This window comes from Penicillium angulare, assembly GCF_028827245.1.
Source record: "Penicillium angulare strain IBT 27051 chromosome Unknown utg000004l_segment0_segment0, whole genome shotgun sequence".
Taxonomy (NCBI): domain Eukaryota; kingdom Fungi; phylum Ascomycota; class Eurotiomycetes; order Eurotiales; family Aspergillaceae; genus Penicillium; species Penicillium angulare.
Window position 1 is genome coordinate 5,896,997 of NW_026623163.1, and position 21,256 is coordinate 5,918,252.

General features: G+C 47.7%; 10 protein-coding genes across 10 annotated transcripts; 5 read left to right on the top strand and 5 right to left on the bottom strand.

Moving 5' to 3' along the window:
• Nucleotides 1–22: 22 nt before the first annotated feature.
• On the top strand, nucleotides 23–3,826 carry N7478_006111 (chromosome segregation protein SMC; the record flags this gene model as incomplete). Its single annotated transcript, XM_056922325.1, has 4 exons — nucleotides 23–60; nucleotides 138–297; nucleotides 358–3,469; nucleotides 3,534–3,826. 4 exons carry the CDS (start codon nucleotides 23–25, stop codon nucleotides 3,824–3,826), a joined length of 3,603 nt encoding a protein of 1,200 aa, XP_056780362.1.
• Nucleotides 3,827–4,215: 389 nt separating this feature from the next.
• Nucleotides 4,216–5,048, bottom strand: N7478_006112 (GIG1 family protein; the record flags this gene model as incomplete). Its single annotated transcript, XM_056922326.1, has 2 exons — nucleotides 4,216–4,847; nucleotides 4,940–5,048. The coding sequence occupies 2 exons, from the start codon at nucleotides 5,046–5,048 to the stop codon at nucleotides 4,216–4,218; spliced, it is 741 nt and encodes a 246-aa protein (XP_056780363.1).
• A 251-nt stretch (nucleotides 5,049–5,299) lies between these two features.
• N7478_006113 (cytochrome b5 reductase family protein) lies at nucleotides 5,300–6,491 on the top strand (the record flags this gene model as incomplete). Its single annotated transcript, XM_056922327.1, has 4 exons — nucleotides 5,300–5,304; nucleotides 5,407–5,546; nucleotides 5,650–6,275; nucleotides 6,342–6,491. The coding sequence occupies 4 exons, from the start codon at nucleotides 5,300–5,302 to the stop codon at nucleotides 6,489–6,491; spliced, it is 921 nt and encodes a 306-aa protein (XP_056780364.1).
• A 321-nt stretch (nucleotides 6,492–6,812) lies between these two features.
• Nucleotides 6,813–8,989, bottom strand: N7478_006114 (alpha/beta-hydrolase; the record flags this gene model as incomplete). Its single annotated transcript, XM_056922328.1, has 5 exons — nucleotides 6,813–7,872; nucleotides 7,975–8,068; nucleotides 8,133–8,177; nucleotides 8,252–8,452; nucleotides 8,524–8,989. 5 exons carry the CDS (start codon nucleotides 8,987–8,989, stop codon nucleotides 6,813–6,815), a joined length of 1,866 nt encoding a protein of 621 aa, XP_056780365.1.
• Nucleotides 8,990–9,613: 624 nt separating this feature from the next.
• Nucleotides 9,614–10,936, bottom strand: N7478_006115 (uncharacterized protein; the record flags this gene model as incomplete). Its single annotated transcript, XM_056922329.1, has 4 exons — nucleotides 9,614–10,020; nucleotides 10,074–10,430; nucleotides 10,496–10,697; nucleotides 10,766–10,936. 4 exons carry the CDS (start codon nucleotides 10,934–10,936, stop codon nucleotides 9,614–9,616), a joined length of 1,137 nt encoding a protein of 378 aa, XP_056780366.1.
• A 1,274-nt stretch (nucleotides 10,937–12,210) lies between these two features.
• Nucleotides 12,211–13,176, bottom strand: N7478_006116 (uncharacterized protein; the record flags this gene model as incomplete). The annotated part of the gene is made up of 1 exon (XM_056922330.1): nucleotides 12,211–13,176. The coding sequence occupies one exon, from the start codon at nucleotides 13,174–13,176 to the stop codon at nucleotides 12,211–12,213; it is 966 nt and encodes a 321-aa protein (XP_056780367.1).
• A 44-nt stretch (nucleotides 13,177–13,220) lies between these two features.
• N7478_006117 (uncharacterized protein) lies at nucleotides 13,221–13,531 on the top strand (the record flags this gene model as incomplete). The annotated part of the gene is made up of 2 exons (XM_056922331.1): nucleotides 13,221–13,254; nucleotides 13,287–13,531. 2 exons carry the CDS (start codon nucleotides 13,221–13,223, stop codon nucleotides 13,529–13,531), a joined length of 279 nt encoding a protein of 92 aa, XP_056780368.1.
• A 211-nt stretch (nucleotides 13,532–13,742) lies between these two features.
• N7478_006118 (uncharacterized protein) lies at nucleotides 13,743–14,282 on the bottom strand (the record flags this gene model as incomplete). The annotated part of the gene is made up of 1 exon (XM_056922332.1): nucleotides 13,743–14,282. One exon carries the CDS (start codon nucleotides 14,280–14,282, stop codon nucleotides 13,743–13,745), a length of 540 nt encoding a protein of 179 aa, XP_056780369.1.
• Nucleotides 14,283–15,655: 1,373 nt separating this feature from the next.
• Nucleotides 15,656–17,753, top strand: N7478_006119 (arginine--tRNA ligase; the record flags this gene model as incomplete). Its single annotated transcript, XM_056922333.1, has 3 exons — nucleotides 15,656–15,874; nucleotides 15,979–17,273; nucleotides 17,333–17,753. The coding sequence occupies 3 exons, from the start codon at nucleotides 15,656–15,658 to the stop codon at nucleotides 17,751–17,753; spliced, it is 1,935 nt and encodes a 644-aa protein (XP_056780370.1).
• A 1,126-nt stretch (nucleotides 17,754–18,879) lies between these two features.
• N7478_006120 (putative ABC transporter) lies at nucleotides 18,880–21,256 on the top strand (the record flags this gene model as incomplete). The annotated part of the gene is made up of 8 exons (XM_056922334.1): nucleotides 18,880–19,066; nucleotides 19,161–19,401; nucleotides 19,485–19,743; nucleotides 19,813–20,269; nucleotides 20,321–20,400; nucleotides 20,462–20,615; nucleotides 20,702–20,955; nucleotides 21,014–21,256. The coding sequence occupies 8 exons, from the start codon at nucleotides 18,880–18,882 to the stop codon at nucleotides 21,254–21,256; spliced, it is 1,875 nt and encodes a 624-aa protein (XP_056780371.1).

Sequence of the window (21,256 nt, forward strand, 5' to 3'; positions counted from 1 at the left end):
ATCGCATCAGGCGTCTTTCAAGATGTATGTCAAGCAGATCATCATTCAGGGCTTCAAAAGGTATGCAACCAACAATGACACACGAACCCCTTTCCCACTCACGAAATGATTTTTTAAGCTAATCTTTGTGACTGCAGCTACAAGGATCAAACGGTCATTGAGCCCTTTTCTCCGAAACACAATGTCATTGTCGGTCGCAATGGGTCCGGTAAAAGCAACTTCTTCGCGGCCATCCGTTTCGTCCTCAGTGATGCGTATACCCACCTCGGGCGAGAGGAGCGGCAGGCCCTGCTTCACGTACGTCAATCAAGAACATTAGTCAAATGACCTTTAGTAACAATAACTGACACCTTGCAGGAGGGTTCGGGTTCGGCTGTGATGTCAGCCTACGTCGAAATCATTTTTGATAACTCCGACGACCGGTTTCCTACCGGCAAGCCCGAACTAGTCCTTCGTCGAACCATCGGTATCAAGAAAGACGAATATACGCTAGATCGCAAGAACGCCACCAAGAACGATGTGATGAACCTGCTGGAATCAGCCGGATTTTCGCGCTCCAACCCATACTATATTGTGCCCCAGGGCCGAGTGACTGCATTAACCAATATGAAGGACTCGGAACGACTGGTGCTCCTCAAAGAAGTAGCTGGTACCCAGGTCTACGAAGCTCGTCGTTCGGAGTCTCTCAAAATTATGCAAGAAACTAATAGCAAGCGGTCCAAAATCGACGAGCTTCTAGATTACATCAATGAGCGTTTGGCCGAGCTTGAAGAGGAGAAAGATGAACTTCGAAATTACCAAGAGAAAGACAAGGAGCGTCGTTGTCTTGAATACACAATTTACTCGCGCGAACAACAGGAAATTGCGAACGTGCTTGAGAACCTGGAAGAGCAACGCCAACATGGAGTCGACGACGCAGATAGTAACCGAGATCAATTCATTGACGGCGAGAAGGCTATGGCTCAAATTGATGCTGAGATCGCAGAATGTCGCCAGCAAATCGAATTCCTTAAAGTTGACAAAGATCAACTTGAAGATGAACGCCGCGAGGCTTCCAGAGCGTTGGCACAAATTGAACTGCAAGCCAAGTCTTTGGCTGATAATCAGGCTACATCGCAAGCTATAAAGTCACGTCACGATAAGGACCTCAATACTGTGCAGACGGCTATCCAGGAACGCGAAGCGGAGCTCCAAACTATCCTACCCGGATTCAATGCCTCTAAGGACCAGGAAGATGCTATTAAGTCTCAATTAAGTGAAGCTGAGACGGTGCGCCAACGGTTGTATGCCAAACAAGGCCGGAATTCGCGGTTCAAAAACAAGTCGGAACGAGACAAGTGGCTGCAAATGGAGGTCCGAGAAAGTAATCGATCCATAGCCAACGTTCAGAACGTTGTCACACAGACTCAAGAAGACATAACCGACCTTGAGAAGGAGATTGCTTCTCTTGAGCCTGAAACAGAGCGTTTGCGTCAGCAGATTGATGGACGGGGAGATACTATGCACTCCTTCGAAGAGCAAGTTCAGAATGCCAAGGATGAGAAGGATCGCTTGATGGATCAGCGAAAAGAGCTCTGGAGAGAAGACGCCAAATTAGACTCCGTTGTATCCAGTGCATCACAAGAGATGGATCGTGCTGAGCGCAGTCTGTCTCAAATGATGGACAACAACACATCCCGTGGTATTGCTGCTGTCCGGAGGATCAAGCGTCAACATAACCTGGATGGTGTTTACGGTACTCTTTCTGAGCTTATGGAAGTGAACGATAGGTATCGAACAGCCGTAGAAGTTACAGCTGGTCAAAGTCTGTTCCACTACGTGGTGGATACTGACGAGACTGCGACTACTGTCTTGGAGATCCTACAGAAAGAAAAGGCCGGTCGTGTGACCTTCATGCCACTCAATCGCCTGCGCTCCAGACCTTCGAACAACATCCCTCGTGCTAGCGATACTATCCCAATGATTGAGAAGGTTCAGTTTGACCCAGCATACGAGCGAGCCTTTCAGCATGTCTTTGGCAAAACCATCATCTGCCCAAACCTACAGGTGGCGTCGCAGTATGCTCGCAGCCATGGTGTCAATGCCATCACCCCCGAGGGTGATCGGTCTGACAAACGTGGTGCCTTGACTGGTGGTTTTCATGATTCACGCCATTCTCGCTTGGATGCGGTAAAGAGTGTCGGGAAGTGGAGAGACGAGGTCGAGGCCAAGAAAAGCCGAAGCGACGAAATCCGCAAGGAGACGGAGAAACTTGATCAGCTAATTACCAAAGCGGTTGGTGAGCTTCAAAAATTGGAGCAGCAGCGACAACAGATGCAGAACAGCAGTGGACCATTGCGGCAAGAACTTCGCAGCAAGCGAGAGCTTCTACAAAACAAAAACGACACTCTCGAAACTAAGCGCCGGGGTCTTCGAACTGTCAACACTAATCTGGCCGCTTTGAACGACCAGGTCAGCTCCTTCCAAGCTGAACTGTCCTCCGCATTTCAAAAATCCCTTACCGACGAGGAAGAAGCTCGCTTGGAGAGTCTCAGCAAAACAGTACAGGAGCTTCGTCGGCAATACCAAGAGCTTTCAAGCCAACGCAGCGAACTGGAGGCTCGTAAGTCCGTTCTAGAAGTTGAACTTCGCGAAAACCTCAACCCGCGACTTGATCAGCTTCTGAACCGAGATATCGATATGGCCGATGATGAGGTCCAAGGCAATCTCAAGGAGACACAACGCGAGCAAAAGCGACTTAACAAAGCCTTAGATAAGCTCAATGATCGACTCAAGACCGTTGATGCTTCTATGGAGGAAGCCAATACTCGAGTGAGCGAACTACACCAGCGCAATGCCGAAACCAAACGCCGAATGGAAGAATTGGCCCGCTCTATCGAAAAATATCAGCGCCGCATGGAGAAGAGCATGCAGAAGAAGGCCGCGCTTTCTAAGCAGGCTGCTGAATGTGCGGCCAACATCCGTGACTTGGGTGTTCTTCCCGACGAAGCTTTCACCAAATATAAGAACACCGACTCAAATGCAGTGGTCAAGAAGTTGCATAAGACAAATGAAGCACTCAAGAAATATTCTCATGTCAATAAGAAGGCCTTTGAGCAATACAACAACTTCACCAAGCAGCGAGAAACGTTAACCAACCGTCGTGAAGAGCTAGATGCGTCACAGAAGTCTATTGACGACCTGATTTCAGTCCTGGATCAACGCAAAGACGAAGCAATTGAGCGAACCTTCAAGCAGGTGTCTCGTGAATTCGCCACTGTGTTTGAGAAACTTGTCCCTGCAGGCCGTGGTCGTCTCATTATCCAGCGGAAGACTGACCGCACTGCACGACCTGAAGAGGAAATGGATTCAGACGAAGAAGAGGTCCGACAGAGTGTGGAAAATTATGTTGGCGTTGGTATCAGTGTGAGCTTTAACAGCAAACATGATGACCAGCAGCGGATTCAACAGCTGAGTGGTGGACAAAAGAGTGAGTTATATCCCTGGGCTGCGTTTTGTTCGTTCTTATATACAGATTTGCTAATATTCCTTAGGTCTTTGCGCCCTTGCGCTGGTCTTCGCCATCCAGGCTTGTGATCCTGCTCCGTTCTATCTATTTGACGAAATCGATGCCAACCTGGATGCCCAATATCGAACAGCCGTGGCACAGATGCTTCAGTCGATCTCCGATTCGACGAATGGACAGTTCATTTGCACGACCTTCCGACCGGAGATGTTGCATGTCGCCGAGAAGTGTTATGGCGTGAGCTTCCGACAGAAGGCCAGTACCATTGATGTGGTGTCGAGGGACGAGGCCTTGAAGTTTGTGGAGGAACAGAAGACTTAATGAGGCTTTCTTTTGTGTACATTTTATATTTCTATGTTCTACTCTTGTTCATTGTGGGGGACTGGCGTACTTGATACCGGAATTTGATCCTTCTTCTTCTTCTCTATACTTCCATACATATTCGGTCTGATCTACATGGCCCATAATGGCTATCTAAGGATATATTTCTCTAGTGGTCGTCTTTCTATCCGTCTTTCTACTTTTTTTTCAATATATGTGGGACTCACGATACAGATAGCGGTGTACTAGTAAACGTTAGTATAGGGCCAAGGGGTTTTTTTCCCGATGAACGCTATCGGCGGCCGTACACATGTCTGGCAATGAAATCATCAATCTTAATGATTTCAATCAAAATCCCCTCTATATTCATACCCTTTCTATATGTGTATTTACTCTGGTCTAGGTTCCTCCGACCACTCTGTGAGGATTTCTTCAGGTACATCTCGAAGTAAAATATGAACATGTTCCAAGGCCCGAACACTCTGCAATCCCACCCAGTTCTTAAACCACAACACATGCGAACCGGGATCAGCAAAACGCTCGGCCCCATCCTCGGCCAACCTTTGCACAAACTTGCGCTGGACGAACCCATTGATCAGCGCCCTAGATTCATCCGTAAGATGACCTTCGCCCGATTTGACAGCGATGGGGGTACGCAGCCACACAACTAAATGTGAAATGCCGGGTGCTAAGCCGTAAGGCCAGTCATTGCGGAGAATCTTGTAATCCTCAGGATCGGCAAATGGCGTCGGGTTATTGAACGTGAGCACGGGTCCACTTTGCTCTAGTGCTGGAGAGGAGTCTGAGCCCGAGCCAGACCCTGACCCTGACCCATCAGTTGACGAGTGAGTGTCTGGCGCAGGGACAGTCCCCGAGAGCTCAGCAGGAAGTGGCCACTTTAAACGGTTCAGGCAAATAAAGTTCATAATTGAGCTATACTGCGCCTTTGTCTGGACGTACCAGGCGAAGTATCGGCGCAGATCGGAGGGTTTCCGCTTTAGAGCGGCGAGATCGTTCCGGGCTGGGGGGACATTGGTGAGGGGTAGTTCTTGACCGTTTCTCCAGTGGCTCAACCGATAGTTAGAGAGTGAGGAGAAGGATACATGGACTCACCGATAATATCTTGTAGATCCTGCCAGTCGTGCGGGACGAAGTCCTCATCTTTCATATTGAGGAGTTCACGATCCAGGGGAGTAAGATTATACGACGATGCGGGAGCCATAATGATGTATAATAATATAGTTCTATATGCGTAAAAGCGTAAAACCGACAATAAAACAACGATCTCGGTGAAAAATAACCCAGTTGAGTGTTGAAGAGTAGAATCGCGGGGAGAGGGAAACACAACTCCAAAAGGGGAGAGAAGTTCCGCCGTGGGGCGGAATCAACCAAATTCACACCCCAAACTTAAATCTTTCGCATTTCCTTCTTTCCTCCTCTTCTTCCCCATTCCTCCCCCCAAGCAGTTTCAAAATGAGGTTGGTTTTAACCCCATGAGGCTCTACTGGAATCTTATCAATCTGAGATTCTGAAAATTTCCCCTGGAATCATGCAATTGCTAACTTCCTTGGTCTCCGCAGTGTCAACGCCGGTCTGGTCTTCCTACCCTCGGCCCTGCTCGTCGCAGGTGTCTACGCGACAAAGCCCGAGTTTGTGCCATATGCCATCGCCGCTGCCGGTGTCCTCTCTAGCGTTGCTTTCTTCGTTGGTGGTAGCAGCAGTACGATCTCCCCCCCTATTCACCCTATCGCATTCATCGCATGATCATCTTTCTGCTCTACTTCCGAACACGACTTGCTAAACATTTCTTCTTTTCCCAACAGAGCCCCGCAAGGTCCTGAAGCCCACGGAGTTCCAGGACTTCGAGCTGAAGGAGATCAACAACATCTCGCACAATGTTGCTATCTACCGCTTCGCTTTGCCCCGTCCCACCGACATTCTGGGTCTCCCCATCGGTCAGCACATTTCGCTCGCTGCTACCATTGATGGCCAGCCTAAGGAGGTCGTTCGCTCCTACACCCCCATCTCCTCCGACAATGAGGCCGGTTACTTCGATCTGCTTGTTAAGGCCTACGCTCAGGGTAACATCTCCAAGTACCTGACCACCCTCAAGGTTGGCGAGACCATGAAGGTTCGCGGCCCTAAGGGTGCTATGGTTTACACTCCCAACATGTGCCGCCACATTGGTATGATCGCTGGTGGTACCGGTATCACTCCCATGCTCCAGATCATCGAGGCTATCATCCGCAACCGTCCCCGTAACGGCGGTAACGACACCACCAAGGTTGACCTGCTCTTCGCGAACGTCAACCCCGAGGACATTCTGCTTAAGGAGAAGCTCGACAAGCTGAACAAGGAGGACCCTGACTTCAACGTCTACTACGTCCTGAACAACCCACCTGATGCCTGGACCGGTGGTGTTGGCTTCGTTACCCCCGACATGATCAAGGTGAGTCCCCATACACTGCGCTCTATGGTAGGCTATATACTAATTATCTGCTTTTTTCCCGTATAGGAGCGTCTCCCCGCCCCTGCTGCCGATGTCAAGGTTCTTCTCTGTGGTCCTCCTCCTATGATCAGCGCTATGAAGAAGGCTACCGAGTCTCTTGGCTACACCAAGGCTCGCCCTGTCAGCAAGCTTGAGGACCAGATCTTCTGCTTCTAAGCACCTACAAGATGAAAAGTGTTCTGTCTAATACTTCAGCTGGGATTTCTTGAATAATCTCACAGAATTCAAGGCTCGGTAGAGGTTCACCCGCAGATACAAGAAGACAAAGAAGAAAAAGAGCGACTTGGTGTATATGCGAAGTTGGTTGGGAATAGAAGTAATTTTAAACTCGAGCCGAGGTCTACGATTTTTGGTTGTGTGGATGATAAATTGTCTCTAATGTTCATATATATATCCTGAATTGATTTATCTCCGCTATCCATCTGGTGCCGACTCCCGAGGTCCAGTTCCAGTGCATCCTGATTGGACATCATGAGATCAAACCCCGGCTTCTTCCCTAAACTTCGGGCTATTGATAAACTCGCACCGTTTAAATAGCTGTTCCCAATCAACGGCCTGTTCAGAGGAATTTAACTCATCCGCTGCACGATTCTCTTGAGCGGCAACATACTGCGATCCATGGGGACCACCAAACAACTTCATCGTAAACCTTTTGACGGAATCCTCATCCAGCTCTTCACTGGAAACATGCCGAAATGCAGCCGGCCACATAACCTCACCCTCTGGAGAACCATGGTTCACAAACCTAACAACAGCCCTGCTCATCTCCAATCCCAAGGCTAGCTGCGCGGCAGAGTTATCAACGGGACCATCCATATGTAAGTTATTCAACACATAAGGAATATCACTCAAATGAGCGACTCTCCACATCGGTACCCCCATAATCTCATACGCAGGTGCAAATCGAGTTGCATTGTGCTCATAAACCCACAGCTGATCCGCCCCAACTCCCCCACGCTTGACATACTGCCACGCAAAGTCCAGCACAGGACAAGTAAACCAGATATCCCGATTCATTTGCGCAGCACGATAATACTGCGGCGACACAGAGTCTTCAACACCAGGGCCAGCCATATGCTCAAATGCAGAAACAGGGTAAAGCTCCAGCAGCTTTGCGTTCGTTTCTTTCGAAAGGTTGTATATCCATAACCCAAAACTATTAAGAACATCCTCGTCACTTGCCGTAGATGGCGGTGCGTACCATGCCCCGTCATTAGTAACCCACGATATTATAATTGGGATACCTTTTACGAAGCGGCCGTTTCGCATTGACTCCGTTGGACGATCTATCACGAAGTCGTTGTCGTATGTTGGATAGAAAAATCCCTCGCCGAAGGGTGGGCGAGCAGAGCGAGCCATCGGCACTGAAATATTCGATATAGCTTCGAAAGGTACGTTCCGGAGACAATTGAGTACTTCCTCAGATTCGTCGTTGTCCTTTTCGGTGCAGCCTATCTGCTTTGCTACTGCAGCTGTTTTCTCGGCGACTAGTTGGGATTTTGTGTTGAAATTCAAGCCTGGGCCACCTGACATCATCCTATTTCTAAGTTAATATCAGAGCTATTGAAACGTATAGCCCATTTTTGTGCGAGAGGTGCGACATAGCATTCTTATAGTGAAGGAACCTCGGGATACATACATTGCTTGTTGAAATGGCACGCCCCGCTCGCCACCGAAAGCTGTCAATTGAAGACTTATGTCGCTTGCGCCGACGCTTTGCCCTATGGCAGTTACTTTAATAAGATTGCGTTAGCTTTGAAAAGCGTTCGTGTATGTGTATCGTTGGAGGAAATTTACCTCTTTGAGGATCGCCGCCAAATGCGTGAATATTGTCTCGTACCCCTATGATATCAATGGTGAGCTCTAGGATTCTTGACCACCAGGTTATTGAGAAACGGAGATGATATAACACTAACATTCAAATGCAGCACGCTGATCTCTTAACCCAGCATTCGTATGCTTCAAATTGATCAATGCTTCACCGGTAGCGAAGCCAAAGACTCCAAGTCGATAGTTAAATCCCACAAACAGAACAGGTTGACGATCTCGCGTAGCCTGCTCAACAAACCCATCAGAGCGATACAGAACTTCCTCTGCAGACCCAAGGGCATGGCCACCTAATAGTAGAGTTAGTACAAATACGATAAAACTGAGTCCTATAACATTAGCCAAGCCTAGCATTCCTTACCGCCATGCATCCATACAACCACAGGAATATTATCCCCAGCCTTAACGCCTCGAGATCTCGCGATCCGTAAGCTCAAACAATTCTCACTAACATTGGTTACGCGACTAGTAAACGGCAAAACATCACCAGTTCCCTGTGGGCACCAAGCACCAGGTGTCGTGGCATCGATAACGGAACCAGCCGCATGTTCCAACGGGACAGGGGGAGCAAAGCGACGGGCACCCGATGGCTCTAGGGCATAGAAGATATTATGAAAGTTTTCGATTCTCGCGCTTGAAAACGATCCATGATAGGTTATATCGCGAACAGGATCAAATACTGTCGGCTGAGACAGAAACGGTAGGGGAAAGTTGTAAATTAGGCTTTTTTGGATGATCAGGTCTGTTAAGGGTGTAATTGAGATGGATAAAATGCCGACTAGAAGGGCCATGACCCCTGCTAGAATTGGAAGCCTGAAGGTACCCATCGTCGCAGTGATTAGTGATCAGGAATTACGGGGTCTGAGGTGGGAATAAAAGGAATGCTGGAAGAGACGTTGGGGATTCCTTTCAACAGCCCCGCGCGAACAGGGTTCATAGATTGGAGGATCCACATCCCCAGCCTTACGACATTACCACTCCATACAGTCATTTCACGAAAAGCCTCGACGCCCGATACGTTCCATGTGAAACACTCGATGCGCAAGAAGTGAGAATCCATGACCCCATTTGTATTTCTTGGATTTACGCGCGCGGGTTTTTGTTTGGAGCATCTCTTCGATCCCTGTAACTGCACATGTGAGCGGCCTTTCAACCCAAACAGGTGGGAAAGACACCCTTGACAAGCTTAATAGCTCTAAAATCGAGCTAATTCGCTATGTCTTTGAATCGAATAAGGATATTGGGACAATAATAGAACATCTTCTTATTTTGTATCTCTATGTTCAAGTTTGAGATGTAGTCTGGTGCAGAAATAAATACCCAGTAAAATATATGAATGTAAATGAGTGGTATCAGGCATTACTCGTGATAATTAAGATGATCCCGAAGGACGTAAGAAGTAAAGGGCGAAAGGAATGTGATAATTCGCAACAAGAACTTGAATAAAGAGACTATGGCGACCGCTTGCCGTCCATTTCCTTCAATTCAACCCATGGCGTATTTTTTTGATCGGTGATGATATTGTGAGGCACCCTCTCGTTTGAGGTTCGGGGACTTGCCTCTGATGGCACAATTGTAGATGCTCCAGCCTCCTTCATTGAGGAGATAGAGATGGTTGTAGTGATGAGAGGGGGTGGGAAGGATGGAGAAAGCGGACTAGCCACAGCCGTCGATCCGTATAATGGCTGAGAGCCGTATTGATTCCTGTATGCATACTGGGGCTGGCTTCGTGATGCGGAGGAGCTGATAAAGCGATGAGTGAAAGGACGGAAGAGAGGCCAAACAGGTGGAATGGACATGCAGATGAGCACGATCCATTCTTCAACCTCGCCCCATTGAAATAGGACTCCAACACCATCTTTGAAATAAGTTAGTCTCGAGTCTGAAGTTCCAAGTAAAGGATGTTCTTACATGAAGAGTCCACGTCAAGGATGAACTTGGCGGCCCATGTTCGCACAATGGCAGCAACGCCGGCGAAGACACCAAGTCCCATGAGGAAGCTAAGACCCCATTTCAGCTTGCGATCGATTCGCAATGGGATAAGCATGTGAATAGGCACGATGGCGAGGTAGAAGTCGGAAAGAGCCGCAACAGCACCGACGACGTATGTATAGTATACACTCTTTCTATGATCGCAATCGGCTTGCTGAAGGGGGTTCCATAGGGAGTTTACAGGTGTGCACTGGAACCAGACCATCAGGACTTGTGGGATGTTGAGGACGATATTTAGAACGGCAACGGCGATGAGGCTGCGACGAATCTTGGGGTCTAGCGTAATCGAACATCAGTATACAAACTTTCCTTAGGGTCTCAAAAGATGGCCAATCACTCACTGCTAGGCCCATTCATTTCAATCAGGAATGCAGCTACAGCCACTTTGCCAGTAGGGATAGCCAGGTTGAAGAAGAAAACAGTAATCCAAGTAAAAAGAAGGAAGTTATGCAGTTCGCCGACTGCGGTAATGACTGTGATGTGATTTCCAAGACCATGAAGAATCGAGAGAATTCCGAAAATCTGGGTAAGTGCCGTGAAGAACTAAAATTCGATATTAATACAGTGCTTCTTATTCCTCTTCTTTCTATCATTGTAGGTGATGGACATACCCAAGCAAGAAGTGACAACATCAGAGCTGTTGTTCCAAACTTGTTCACTCTCACGCGCACATAGACGCGCATGATCATGAAGATGGTAGCAATGGTTCCTAAGGCGATTCCCAGACGCAGGTCGCTAGGCCCCCGGCCACCGTAGGCCGGGTATTGATCATGGAGGGACATTATGAAACGAGTGACTGTGTATACAAAAAAGCAACGATACCCATTTTTTGACGGGGAAAAAGGGCTCGGGCACTAGAATCCGGTAGCGTGGACCCGGCACCTTTATAAACCCCAAGGCATTATAATCGAGGCTGAACAGCGGGGGCATAGCGGGGGACCCCGTCGAGGTCGCACGATCTGATTGAATGCAAATGGAAATTCCACGGTGGGCCCCGGAGGTACGTGCTTCAGGAACAAAAGGCATGGTTGGATAGATTGGCGGTCGATCTAGCGGAGACACTATCGAAGACTCGGTGTATTCTTCAACTCCGTTGTCAGCCATTATTGGTTCCCGCGATCCACGGGAAGCACTAGGCGAAGGAACTAATTTCCCTTTCGCCACGCAATCACAGCCATTGACAGATGTCAAATCAAATAGAATTTGGACGCGGCTTTATTTCTAACTGAGACAGGACTAAGCCCCCAGATCCCTGGGTTTCTAAAGGCCTACAAGATCCTTGGTCCATGATCGGACTTACAACGTGACGCAAATCTCATCTATTGAAAGCATTACACATGCATAAACGGAGTACGGACTAGATAGGATCCTCCAAACAAGCAAGACCCGCAGTTTGCAGGGATACAGTATAATGCTCTTGCATTTCCGATAGTCCGCTCGTATAGGCAAAAAGTCTCCATGTTGACACGGACTGGCCAACCTCGTCCCACGGTTCCTGTGGGGCCCATGCATCGGCAAATTCTGTTCCCCTGAATTGTGCAGCGGGATGGAAATCGGAGAGGCTTAAGCCACAGGGTTGTCTCCATTTCAGCCTTTTATTTCAAATGATTGAGTTGGGCTGTAGCCCCGTATTATGTCTTCTCATTTTCTAGACTTCTCTTTGCTTTTTCTTTCCCTCCAAGTCGCGTGTCTCTCCGTTAGTCCGACCGATTGGCTAAGATCCACGATCTACTTTGGCTTGGCATCTCCGAAGGATTTGACTGATCACAAACAATTCAATAGTGCACATGCGATTTGACAATGGCAATAATAACTCCGGTCTTTTTTGGCTTCAAATAATAAAGCTAAATACAAAGAGTAAAATTGCGGCTAGCGATTTCGCACCCAAGGACCTGAACTAATACTATTTACGCACTATCTGATAAAATTCGAGCATCCGAGCCGCTTATAGCCTCCCTGCCTCCACTTCTCAAGAGGATATAGAAGTGATCGCCAACCTACAGTACGTACATGCAAGCCGTTTCACAATTTCTTACCCGCACGAGTCATGTACATGTCATGCCTCCGGCAATAACAATTGTTCCTTGATGACGCTCGTCAGTAAAGTTCTAGGAAAGGCTGAATCGTCAATCCTTCTCTTTTTGCACCAACAGACGTCGTGAGGGCTAGGAGGCTGATTATTTTCGTCATGCTCAATGCGATCTAGTTGAAATATTAATTCCACTGATTTTCTTTTGCCGCCCTTAAACATCCGCAGCGGCGGTTCTTCACACACTCTCCTGCCCAACTCTTTCACAGTCTCGTCGTTATCCTGGCAAATAAGTGGAGCCGGATTCTTTGGGCGATACAGCTGGCCCACTTTAGGCCTCCCATTCTTGTACTGACCGATCACCGGTCGATCATTACCCTGGCGTCTTCGGCAGGTAAAAAACAACCGTACCCGGACTTCTTTCAGTCCCGGCATCCGCTTGTCCAAACTCTCGCCGTCAATGGGGAAAGCCTTATCAAAAGTACACCACCACCAGTCCTCACGTCCCCTTCCAGAGCCGTCTTTTGAGAGTTTAATGTTAAACCCATCTTGAAGATCGTGCTCAATGACGATATGCTGACACACAGACAGACATTGGATGTTATCTAGCCTGAATTGCGCCGTGCTATTTGGGAAAGACACAAGATGTTCCCAGTCTATTCTATCACAAGTTTGCCAGCTGATAAATTGATTCACGCGGGGCTGAACCTCCGTGTGGATTTGACGGTTTGTGCATAGCCAGCTCAATAGGCCAGGAGGTTTCTTTCTGACATTCTGCGATCTTTTCCCGTGATATTCAAGACACGAGGATTTGTGGGGATCGACGTCAGTTATCACTCCTCGAGAGGTGACCAGGATGCTATTGCCGAGTACGTATTGCCAGATCATTAAACGGATCTCTGGAGGTAAAGAGAGTAGCGACGAATGTGCTGATGGGGGCTGACTTTCGCAAATTGCCTTGGCTTGACTGTGGCCTCTTTTTCGGGGAGGCATTTTGGTCTTGAACTAATGGTGGAGTATATGAGCTCTTGACGCAAATGATAGTTGCTGGAGGAAGCTTTGATGTTCCACGTAAGTTTCCGATATTCGTTGATATTTGGTAGCATGGGTTTGGCGCCAGCTAGGGCGGCGCGGGGCGATGCGGGGCGACGCGAATTCTGCGGCTAAAGTAGACTCGTTACCGCTAGGTAACGACGAATCAAAGGGCAGTCAACCTCATGAGAGGAAAGTGAAAGAAAAAGAAAAACCGGCAGGTCAATCACATACTTCAAGTGGCCATGGCCGTGTCGGTCACCAATCCGGCCACCCCGAATCAGTGTCTGATGGCACGATTACGGTGCATAATTAACCTTATTCGCAATTACTAACGACTGCATGGTTTGAAATAGCTAGCTGGGTGATATCGCACCAGAATCTGTCAGGAGATTACTTTGATAGCTCAACGTCTCACCAGATCACTGGAATTGGGAGATAACTAGGGACATGGAGTAGAGAGTGACATGTAGAGAATAATACTTCATGGCGAGATATAATACAATAGACCCAAGAAAATATGCAGATCAGTGTACCCGAATCATCTCTTCAATCATCATAAGAAACTTTTCACGGTACTCACTCGGGGTAGTGGTTATAGACATGGGGCCTTGCCGACCAACAACATTGAAAGTCTGTATCAGACCGGACATTGCTTGGGCGTGGAGCTTATGTCGAGCCCAGAAGAAGTCCAATATCACGGCGCGGTACTTCCATTTACCATCTGCAGACAGCAATCCAGCCCTCCAGGGACTTGGTCGCCCTGGCACAAGAGGCTCTGAAGAAGCCGGAATGCGGACCATGAACAGCGAATAATCCACTGCATTAGCATCGCATAAGAATTTTGTGTCGGCCTGAATTGCTTCCCAGAATCTGTTGTAATCGGTTCGCCAGAGATTTAATTTGTCATTAAATGTATCGGCAAGCCTACTCAAAGTATCTTCACTGACAAGAGACTCTGGGAGCAGGTCACGCTCTGGATAAAAGTAATCAACAGGTTTGAGATCATATGTTTCCCACTTCTGACCACTAGGGTCATCGGCTTGTCCGCAGAGGATGTTTTCCATAATTATATGGTGGGCGGGTGTACAACCGAACAGTGTCCCAAGAGTGACATAAGGGGCAATTATAAAATCGGTTATCCATACAAGTGTTGAATCTGGATGTTGGCACATATACTCGTAATAGGGCTCGAGTAAATCTTCTTGAAAGAATGAATACTCGAACCGGCGAGGGAGACTCTTGATGACGAAGCATCCATCGAGGGTACTAAAAAACGTCTAATCATGGTGGATGAGTATATGAAAGTAACATGTTATACACGTTTAAGAGACATCATCACTTACAGATCCAGAATATCCCAAGTCGCCTATTGCTTTGAGCGGTTGTTGCCCGTGACTAGTATGGAAACTTGCTTGATATTCATCTTCAATGAAGTTCCATACTTCTCTTCGCAGCTTAGCAAAAATATGGCTCTCAGATCGAATGAGTTTAATCTGACGTATTGTAAAAAAAGCAATCGCTTGTGCCCAGCATGACTTTTTGAAGCGATCCGGATCACGAAGCACCCCCTTTTGTATAGATTTGGTCAACGCTGATTCTCGGCGACTGGCTTTCATGGCTATGGTGTTCGAGGTCCATCATGGTATATGAAAATTTTCGGGCATTTAAATGCGAACTTGGATATATAACATCTTTTTTGAAATCTTGCTTTTTGCACTCGACAAGAAACTAGGTCCCAATAGATGGTGACGTCAAAAATTAGCAGGCACATGGTGATTGGCTGGATTAACCACTATACACGTGACCTAAAACTAACGGGGGTTAATGCATGTGTTTTCACTTTTGAATGTTTATTAAAGCTCCTCAATTTAATGACAGTGATCGTTGGTTGACTCAATCATTGATTGATTTCGATATTAAACTTTGCGAGTATTTTGGATTTAGAGTACGGAACATGCATGGATGTATATACTATTGGCAAATCTAAGAAATCATCATGCACTATTCTACAATAAATCCTCAGTATAGGTCAAAAATGCACTGTGTCAACTCCTTTATACTATACAGATTTATCAAACATCTCCATCATTTTCATACAATCGAAACTAGATCTATATACTGTGTACTATGCCTCCACAAAGAAGAACCTAGGAACCCCGCGCTGACGCGCACGTGACTCACCGCCCAGCTTGAGTCACCACCGAATGAAAGAGAAAAAAAAATTAAAAATTAAAAAAAAAGAAATAAATTGACTCGCTCCGAGAAATCCCCCTCCTTTATGGGTCGCATTCTGTTAAGCGGGGCTCAGCGACTTTCAGGTCTTTTTTCTTCATCTCAATTCTACTATACCACCACGCGATTACCTTCTACCGCCCTCTCCTCCTACTCTCTCCGCGCTCCCCTTTGTCGCCCTGCGCGTCCTCGATCTTTCGCAACTATGGCAGCCGACCTCTCCGCCTCTGTTGAGGCGTTGACCCTCCAGTCAACCCAGAATGTCTCGAAGTACTCGTCATGCTTTCCTACTTTGAACCCCATGGATATCTACCGCGAGCACATTGCGACCAAGCTCAGCGAGGCAACCGACATTGATGCGGAATTGATCTATGCCCGTCTTGCCTGGACAAATACACTCGACAAGGGCGATTTGGCACTGCCCGTATGTGAATACTCGCTCTATTACTCAATATTTGTTCCGATGTTCAAAGAAAAAGAATACATCTTCTCAAAAAAAGTCAAACTAACGTTGATGTTATACCCCAGGTCGCCGCTCTTCGCATTAAAAAGAAGCCCCAGGAGCTTTGCGAGGAACTGGCTTCTAAGTTCCCCGAGTCCGACCTCGTCCTCCCCCCTACTGTTAATGGCCCTCATCTTCAATTCTTCTGCCGTCCATCTCCTCTGGCTAAGACTGTTCTTGGTCGTGTCTTGACCGAGAAGGCCGCCTATGGTACAAATGGAAACATTGGTCTCAAGGACCCCAAGGACCCCTCCAAGGGCCAGAAGAGAATCATCATTGAGTTCTCTTCGCCTAACATCGCTAAGCCCTTCCACGCTGGTCACCTGCGCAGCACTATCATTGGTGGTTTCCTCGCCAACCTCTACACTGTTTTGGGATGGGATGTAATCAAGATGAACTACCTTGGTGATTGGGGTAAGCAGTACGGTCTGCTGGCCAATGGATTCAAGTACTTCGGTAACGAGGAGGCTTTGCAGAAGGATCCCATTAACCATCTTTTCGAGGTGTACGTCAAGGTCAACGGTCTGGTCAGCGAACAAGACGCCCCAATTAAGGCGCTGAAGGAGCAAATCAAGCTGAAGAAGGAGAAGAACGAGGATGTCTCTTCTGAAGAAGCTGAGCTCGCCAAGCTTGTTGATGTTAGCGAGGACGAGAAGGCCCGTCGCTACTTCAAGAGCATGGAGGACAGTGAACCCGAGGCACTGGCTCTGTGGCGCCGATTCCGTGATCTCAGTATCGCCAAGTATAAGCAGACCTATGCTCGCCTGAACATTGACTTCGACGTCTACTCCGGCGAATCTCAGGTCAAGAACGAGAGCATGACCAATGCCTACAAGACTATGGAATCCGCTGGTGTTGCAGAGAAGTCCGAGGGAGCCGTCATCGCCGACTTCACTAAGCATGGCGCTAAGAAGCTCGGCAAGGCTATTATTGTCCGCAAGGATGGCACTCCTCTTTACCTTACCCGTGATATCGGTGCTATTACCGAGCGTGATGAGGCTTACCACTTCGATAAGATGATCTACGTTGTTGCCGCTCAGCAAGATCTGCACCTTGCTCAGCTTTTCAAGATCACCGAACTGATGGGCCGCAAGGACCTCTCCGACCGTTGCGAGCACATCAACTTTGGTATGGTCCACGGTATGAGCACTCGCAAGGGTACCGTGAAGTTCTTGGACGACATCCTGCGGGATGTTGGTGACAAGATGCACGACGTTATGAAGAGCAACGAGGTCAAGTACCAACAGGTTGCGAACCCCGTCCAAACTGCTGATACTCTTGGTATCACCGCAGTCATGGTTCAAGATATGACTGGCAAGCGGTAAGTGCTAACGTCTTTTTGTTCACTTTTTTTTATTCAAACATGCTGATAAGTTTTAGTGTCAACGGCTACACTTTCAACCTGGAGGCCATGACCTCGTTCGAAGGTGACACTGGCCCTTACCTGCAATACGCCCACGCTCGTCTGTGCTCCATGGGCCGCAAGTCTGAACTTGACCTCGACGACCTTGCCTCCGCCAACTTCGATCTCCTTACCGAACAACATGCCACTGATCTCATCCGTCTCCTTGCCTCATGGCCAGACGTTCTCGTCAACACTTACAAGACTCTTGAGCCCGTCACCGTGCTCTCTTACTTGTTCCGCATGACCCACATGCTGAGCTCCAGTTACGATGTGCTTAAGGTTATTGGCAGCGAGCCTGATGTCAAGAAGGCCCGTATGGCCCTTTATGCTGCTGCTCGCCAGGTCCTGCACAACGGTATGCGTGTACTTGGCCTTAACCCTGTTGAACGTATGTAAACTGGTAACTTCACGAAATCTCTCACCCTTTAGAGGTACTCTTCTTTTGCATTCTTAGCTCTACGATATTTCATGTTCTCATTTCGGATGCATTCGGCGCTAAGAGCTGGACAATAAAATATTATGGTTTTCTTTTTTTTTCTTTTTTTAGTCCTTTTGAGGGCTGGTTGGACTGTTCTGTTTCAATTTCACAGGCACCTTGCCGTTTATAAGGCCGATTCTTTTATTTTCTTTTTGACTACGGGATGGAAATCGCTCTTCTCTATTCAATGTTAGTTTCATGGTAGGATTTAGTATGATAAATCAATTGCATAGCGTATTGATATAATTTTACAGGACATTGTGATCGCTGAATGAGAAAATCAATAAGCAGAAATAGTGGCGACACAGGGACCACCAAAAGTACCTAAACAATGTGATTGTGATAGCCCCGCCCATTCTGCACCCGCCCCAATAGTTCAATCCCCTCGAGGATCGCATCCCCGAACAAAACAACCTTGGAAGCTCTCAAGGATTTCCGGGTCTGGACCCTCAACTCAAGTAATCACGGCCTTGGAACCATCGCCGAATCTAAACGGCGACCATAACGACCAAACAACGGATAAACCCACAATCTTTAAAAAGTCTTCACCACCTGGGTAATTCACCCTCGGGCTCCGCTGATCTCACCAAAATCAGCAACAAACGAGCGGCCCGAGCCCCACACCAACGCCAACCCAATCACATACTCCAAACCGCTGATCGGGGACCATGACCAACCCGCAGCTGAACCCGTCAGCAAGAACTCACTAACCAACAATAGCGCCGCAAAAGACGGTAAAATGATCTCAAGATCAACTATTTTTCTAGTCCGATATCTGGTCCCCGCAGCTAAACCACATCTGACAAACTAGAGGCTAGGCGATGAAACGTGGGCTAAATTTTTATATATGAGTCCCTCCCCCCGGACTTGGCCGCTGGGATGGTCAAGTAGATTGATTTCGATATCTGGGATCTGCCTGCAGGAGAAAATCCACCTATGTACTTGGAATTATCGGTCTAAACTTGAAATCGACCCCAGGACCTAATCAGTTGATTTGGAAATCCACTAGCAAGGCATACAATCGGATCGAGCGTAGCTATCAACATGGATGACGCCAAGACATGCCAGCGGCAAGACCCCGAACGAGGGGATCATGATGAAGGACGATACTTCCTACGGAATACATCTGTTCAGAATTTCTCGTGGAGCAACTTGCTTGTTACTGTTAAGGACAGACAGACCAAGGAGCCTAGGGACCTAATTCATAATGTTAGCGGAGACGTGAAACAAGGTAAGACTTTTCCCCTCAATGGCTACCTATAACACGCTAGGATATTATCATTATCCGCGTCATATGACGGAATGCTAAGGTCTCTCTCAAACAGGGGAGTTGGTTGCTTTAATGGGCCCATCAGGATGCGGAAAGACAACTCTGTTGAACGTGTTAGCTCGACGACCGGCTAGCTCTGGTGCCCGCGTGAACGGCGAAAGCTACATCAACGGGGCGAAGATCGAGTCACGCGAATTCGGGCGCATGACATCGTACGTGGAGCAAGAAGATGCTCTAATCGGATCGATGACTGTGCAAGAGACGTTAAAGTTCGCAGCGGATCTTTCATTGCCTAGGTATGTTAGACTTTCCGGTCCAGTACCTAGGTGTTGGGTTGTTCAAGGTTATTTTTGCTTCTTACTAATGCTCAATTTGATAGTACTGTATCGAAGGCACAGCGGATAGAGCGCATTAACACTTTATTGGAATCATTCGGTATCCAAAAGCAGGCGAATACACTTGTCGGAACTCCGATTCGTAAGGGTATTAGCGGGGGCCAGAAAAGAAGGGTTAGCGTGGCGAGCCAGCTCATCACTTGTCCAAAAATATTGTTCCTTGATGAACCGACCAGTGGGCTGGATTCAACAGCTAGCTATGAGGTTATCTCTTACGTGAAGGAGTTAGCGAAAGCAAACAATGTGAGTGCATGATAACTTGAAGACAAGGCTGCGAATCAGAGATGCAGTATTTAGCTAACCATGTTGTAGATCATAATCATTGCAAGTATCCATCAGCCTTCGACGACAACGTTCCAATTATTCGATAAGCTCCTTCTGCTTTCATCGGGGCGGACGTGTTATTTCGGTCCCGTTTCAAATTTAGATGGCTATTTTGGTAAGATTGGGCATCCTATCCCTGGAAATACCAATCCGGCAGAGTTTCTGCTTGACATTGTCAGCTCGGACTTTAGCAAGTCAAATGAGGATGCGGAGGCAAGGGTTGAGGGTATTCAGCAGTCTTGGGGGGAGTCTGTGGAGGCGGTGTCGGTGAATAAGCAGGTCTCTGATCGGTTGTCGATGGCGGCGGGGGAGAAGCATAATGCGACTGCAGATGATATGGCCCGTCCAGGATCCATTAGGATAACTGCAGCTTTGCTTCATCGGTCTTTTATCAAAAGCTACCGGGATGTAGTTGCTTATGGCATTCGTATTGTCATGTATCTTGGTATGTCCCTGTTCCATTCTCTTAGTTGGTCAAGTTGACTGACCATCCCAGGCCTTGCGATCATGATGGGAACTGTATGGTTGCGTCTCCATCCATCACAAGAGTATATCCAGCCATATGTGAATGCAATTGTAAGACTAGACTCACCTCTGGCGTTAAAACCAGAGAAAACAAAAGACTAACTTTACTCAGTTCTTCGGATCAGCGTTCATGTCCTTCATGGCTGTGGCCTATGTCCCAGCATTCCTGGAAGACAGAGCAACCTTCGCAAAAGAACGAGCAAACGGCCTCTACAGCGCCACCCCATTCATGATTGCAAACTTTATCATTGGCCTCCCATTCCTCTGTACGTATTGCCTGATCCTGATTCCGATCACAAGACACCGCCTGACAACTAATCGCAACCAGTCCTCATCTCAATCCTCTTCTCAGTGGTCTCATACTGGCTCTCCAACTTCCAACCAACAGCTGAAGCATTCTTCACCTGGGTCATGTGGATATTTCTCGACCTCGTGGCAGCCGAATCCCTCGTCGTATTCGTATCAGCCATATTCCCGAACTTTGTCATCGCTCTTGCGCTCGTCGCATTCGCCAATGGTCTCTGGATGTCTGTAGGCGGGTTTCTAGTGACCCCGACGATCTTGAATGTATTTTGGAAATATGTGTTTCACTACATCGACTATCAGGTGCGAGGTCCAATGTTCTATTGATGCATGTTCACATTAGTGCTAACTCTGTTTACAGGCTTATGTCTTTCAAGGAATGATGGTCAATGAGTTTGCAAATCGGATCTACTCGTGTGGCAGTGCTTGCCAATGTAGTTATCAGACTGACTTGGCGTCTCAGTGCCAGATCAGAGGTACGGGTGTGTTGGAAGAGTATGGATATGCTACGGGCAGGACTGGGAAGTGGGTTGGGATCTTGGTCGGAATTATTGCGGTGTATAGGCTGTTCGGCTGGATTGCGCTGACCTTGCGGAAGACTTAA